The sequence below is a fragment of the Opisthorchis viverrini genome, assembly GCF_000715545.1.
Source record: "Opisthorchis viverrini unplaced genomic scaffold opera_v5_850, whole genome shotgun sequence".
Classification (NCBI taxonomy): domain Eukaryota; kingdom Metazoa; phylum Platyhelminthes; class Trematoda; order Opisthorchiida; family Opisthorchiidae; genus Opisthorchis; species Opisthorchis viverrini.
The window spans coordinates 19,680-22,440 of record NW_008752568.1 but is presented as its reverse complement, the minus strand read 5'-3'; the positions used below and the strand labels follow the sequence as shown (position 1 = coordinate 22,440).

Genomic DNA, 2,761 nt, shown 5'->3' with positions numbered 1-2,761 from the left:
AGGGCTGAAACACCCAAATCTGGACAGGCATAGCCGGTGAGGGGGAACATGTCACAAGGTCACTTCGGATCGCAAGCGCGACCCGAGATAAGCCACTTACAAGCCTCCATTGATCTCCCCCAAGATATTGGACTAAATGAGGTCAAATATTCGATTGCTTAATAGGACGGTGGAAACAGGCGATAAACCGAACCTCGGGCGAAACTTCGGATAAACGTAATACACCTGGGATGAAATGCGAATAAGGTGGAACTACGCTGAAGCAGAGATGTTGGACGTACAGGCAACAAACATACAGTAGGCCGAATCTGATCACCGCACCCTGGTTCGACTTGCACCACAGACCAATTAGGTAGGCGAGCTTGCACACTAGCTGACCAACTTATCCAACGCTACGTACATTACAGCCTCCGAAACGTAAGCGGATGCACCACCTATCCACTCTTTTAATAAACTATAGCGGTCTCAACATCGTAGACGTTTAACGGATTCCGACTTTCTGATGGTTAATAGCGTCGTTTTGGAGGAGAAACGCCAAATGTCTCAGCTGAGCCGTTCTTGGTGAATCTGTAGGTGAGGACAATCACATCGGCCTCCCACGTGCATCACCGGTCCGTAACTTCTATGTGAATTCGGGGCATTCGGACAGTGTCGGTTATGGCCAGCCTTTCACCGTGAAACAAACACACAAATGGACCCATGCCATGAAGTCATGTAACTTGCGTTTAGGCAACTGGTTTCTGTAGTTCCATCCTGCATACCGGGATTATCAAAGGCCATATTAGACTACGTAACACGGAAGTTTAGCTCACGGCTAACTTCATACCGAGTCTGCATCCTTACAATTAATTATGAACTGCGTTGCAATGTTCGTGCGCGTATAAATGCTGGACCCTCCAGCTTATTCAAATGGGAGTACAACGGCATTTTTGCAAAATTCGAGGATAGGTGTGGTGTCTGCAATCCGTTGTCACGTTTATTTACCATTTTCCCTTAACTTAAACTACATTTTGTAACTGTTGTACATATTTTAGCATGACGTTTATTTTATTGTACCAATAATTACATAAAATTAAAAAATGGTGCAATACAAAAAACATTTTCTGACTTCTTGACGAATCGGTGGACTTACGCTCCACTAACTGCTGAACTAGTAAGACATTTTTGTGACATTTTGGTTTAGCTGTGAATCACTTTTCTATCATGGAACATACTACTCACACGTGAATGATCAATGGAATACTTCTACAAGTGGATATTTCCTTCACAGCCGGTTATTGCATTGGAATCGGTGTAGTGGACTATTGGATCTACGCATTCGTGAATCCTTAGAAATTGTGTATTGTTTTCTTATTGTGATTTTGTTACTTTGCTCGTTTATTTGATCCAACACGCTAGCAAAGTCCTAAGTCCGCTACACATATTAGCATACGGATGTGCAACTTGTACGCACTTTTCCACGGATATGAAAGTTTGGACATTAGCTTGTTGATCTAGATTCCTCGCAGCAGATAACCTAACATTACAATGCGTTGCAGCATTGCCTCTCATGAAAGTCGTTAGCAAGATGGTTGCTAGGCGCAGTCCCCATGTAGGTGTGTTCGCTTTCAAGTCAGCTCACATTGTGTCTTAACTGGTACACTGTAACGTTGTTTTGTTCCATATTAGCCAGACCCACTGGTTCGCACTGGGCATATTAATCTCTTTCGGTCGAAGCGTTGCCAGGGCGACAGTGCAAGCGTGAACAAATGAACTCAAATGAATGCAGAGCACAGCAGCTGGACAACATTCACACGTGCGATACTGACATAAGATCCCACCCACTCTTCGACATCAATTCCCAGTGCTGTCGCACAACAACTGATCGTGTTATTGTCTTTTGTTTATCGGGTACAAGATTTCTCTCAAAAGGTTGTCCCCACCAAATGAATAGCTAACTTATTTGCTGTCCTTACACCGAGCTTGGTTTTACCTGCGACCTACAGCGTTGTGTAACATTATTGGAAGTCAGTGGACTTGGCCTACTGTCATCCCTTCACCCACCTGTTTCAGCTTCCGACCACCGTCTGATTGTTTACAATCCAGGCATGCCATCGGAATTTGTGTTGTCGACATCTAAAAATGAGTGTAGCGTGAATTCATTGCAGCACAAATATACTACTCATATCGGAGTAGAGTGCGGTGCTTGTCCTGAACATGTAAGATGTATGATCAATGATTTATCGTCAACTGTTCGTAGAGAACATTTAGTTTTCCACATGTGGGACTCGTGAATGAAGTGGATAATTTAACACCTCAGCCGATATTTTATCATCGAACTACTTAAGTTTTGTTCATACTTACACCACTCTCGTTTGAACGGTCGGCTTCCACTTGTGGCGTAAACACCACACTGGACTAGAGTTTCGCTCATCAGCAGTGCATACCCAACGGCTGTGCTGGGATTTGAACCCCGGACGTCTGACATGCGAGGCGAGGGTGTAACCACTACTGCACCAACGCACGTTGGACGGATCTGAATTATCACCTCTGAACAGGCGAACGTCTTCACACTTGAGCGATGTGATCGGTGTGCCCGACTCATCGAACGACGACCCAATAACTGTTCTTGTTGTGACGATCGATTGACCCGCCAGTCAGGACTTCCCAGTCCAGTAGCGTGGCACACGCTAGAGACCCACTGGGCAGATTTTTAGTTGCAATTTCGCGGTTTTGCGGGATAGGTACCTTTGTTCATAGCCACAACACTCTCGTTTGAACG

The 2,761-nt window shown here is 44.9% G+C and overlaps 1 protein-coding gene across 1 annotated transcript in view; it reads right to left on the bottom strand.

Moving 5' to 3' along the window:
• Window positions 1-2,043: 2,043 nt before the first annotated feature.
• T265_15758 (hypothetical protein) overlaps window positions 2,044-2,761 on the bottom strand; it is a gene marked incomplete at both ends in the record, with an annotated part of 19,581 nt that continues 18,863 nt past the window's right edge. Inside the window, one exon of the mRNA XM_009179083.1 lies at window positions 2,044-2,115. Coding sequence (XP_009177347.1) covers window positions 2,044-2,115 — 72 coding nt within the window. The remainder of the gene's footprint in view (window positions 2,116-2,761) is intronic.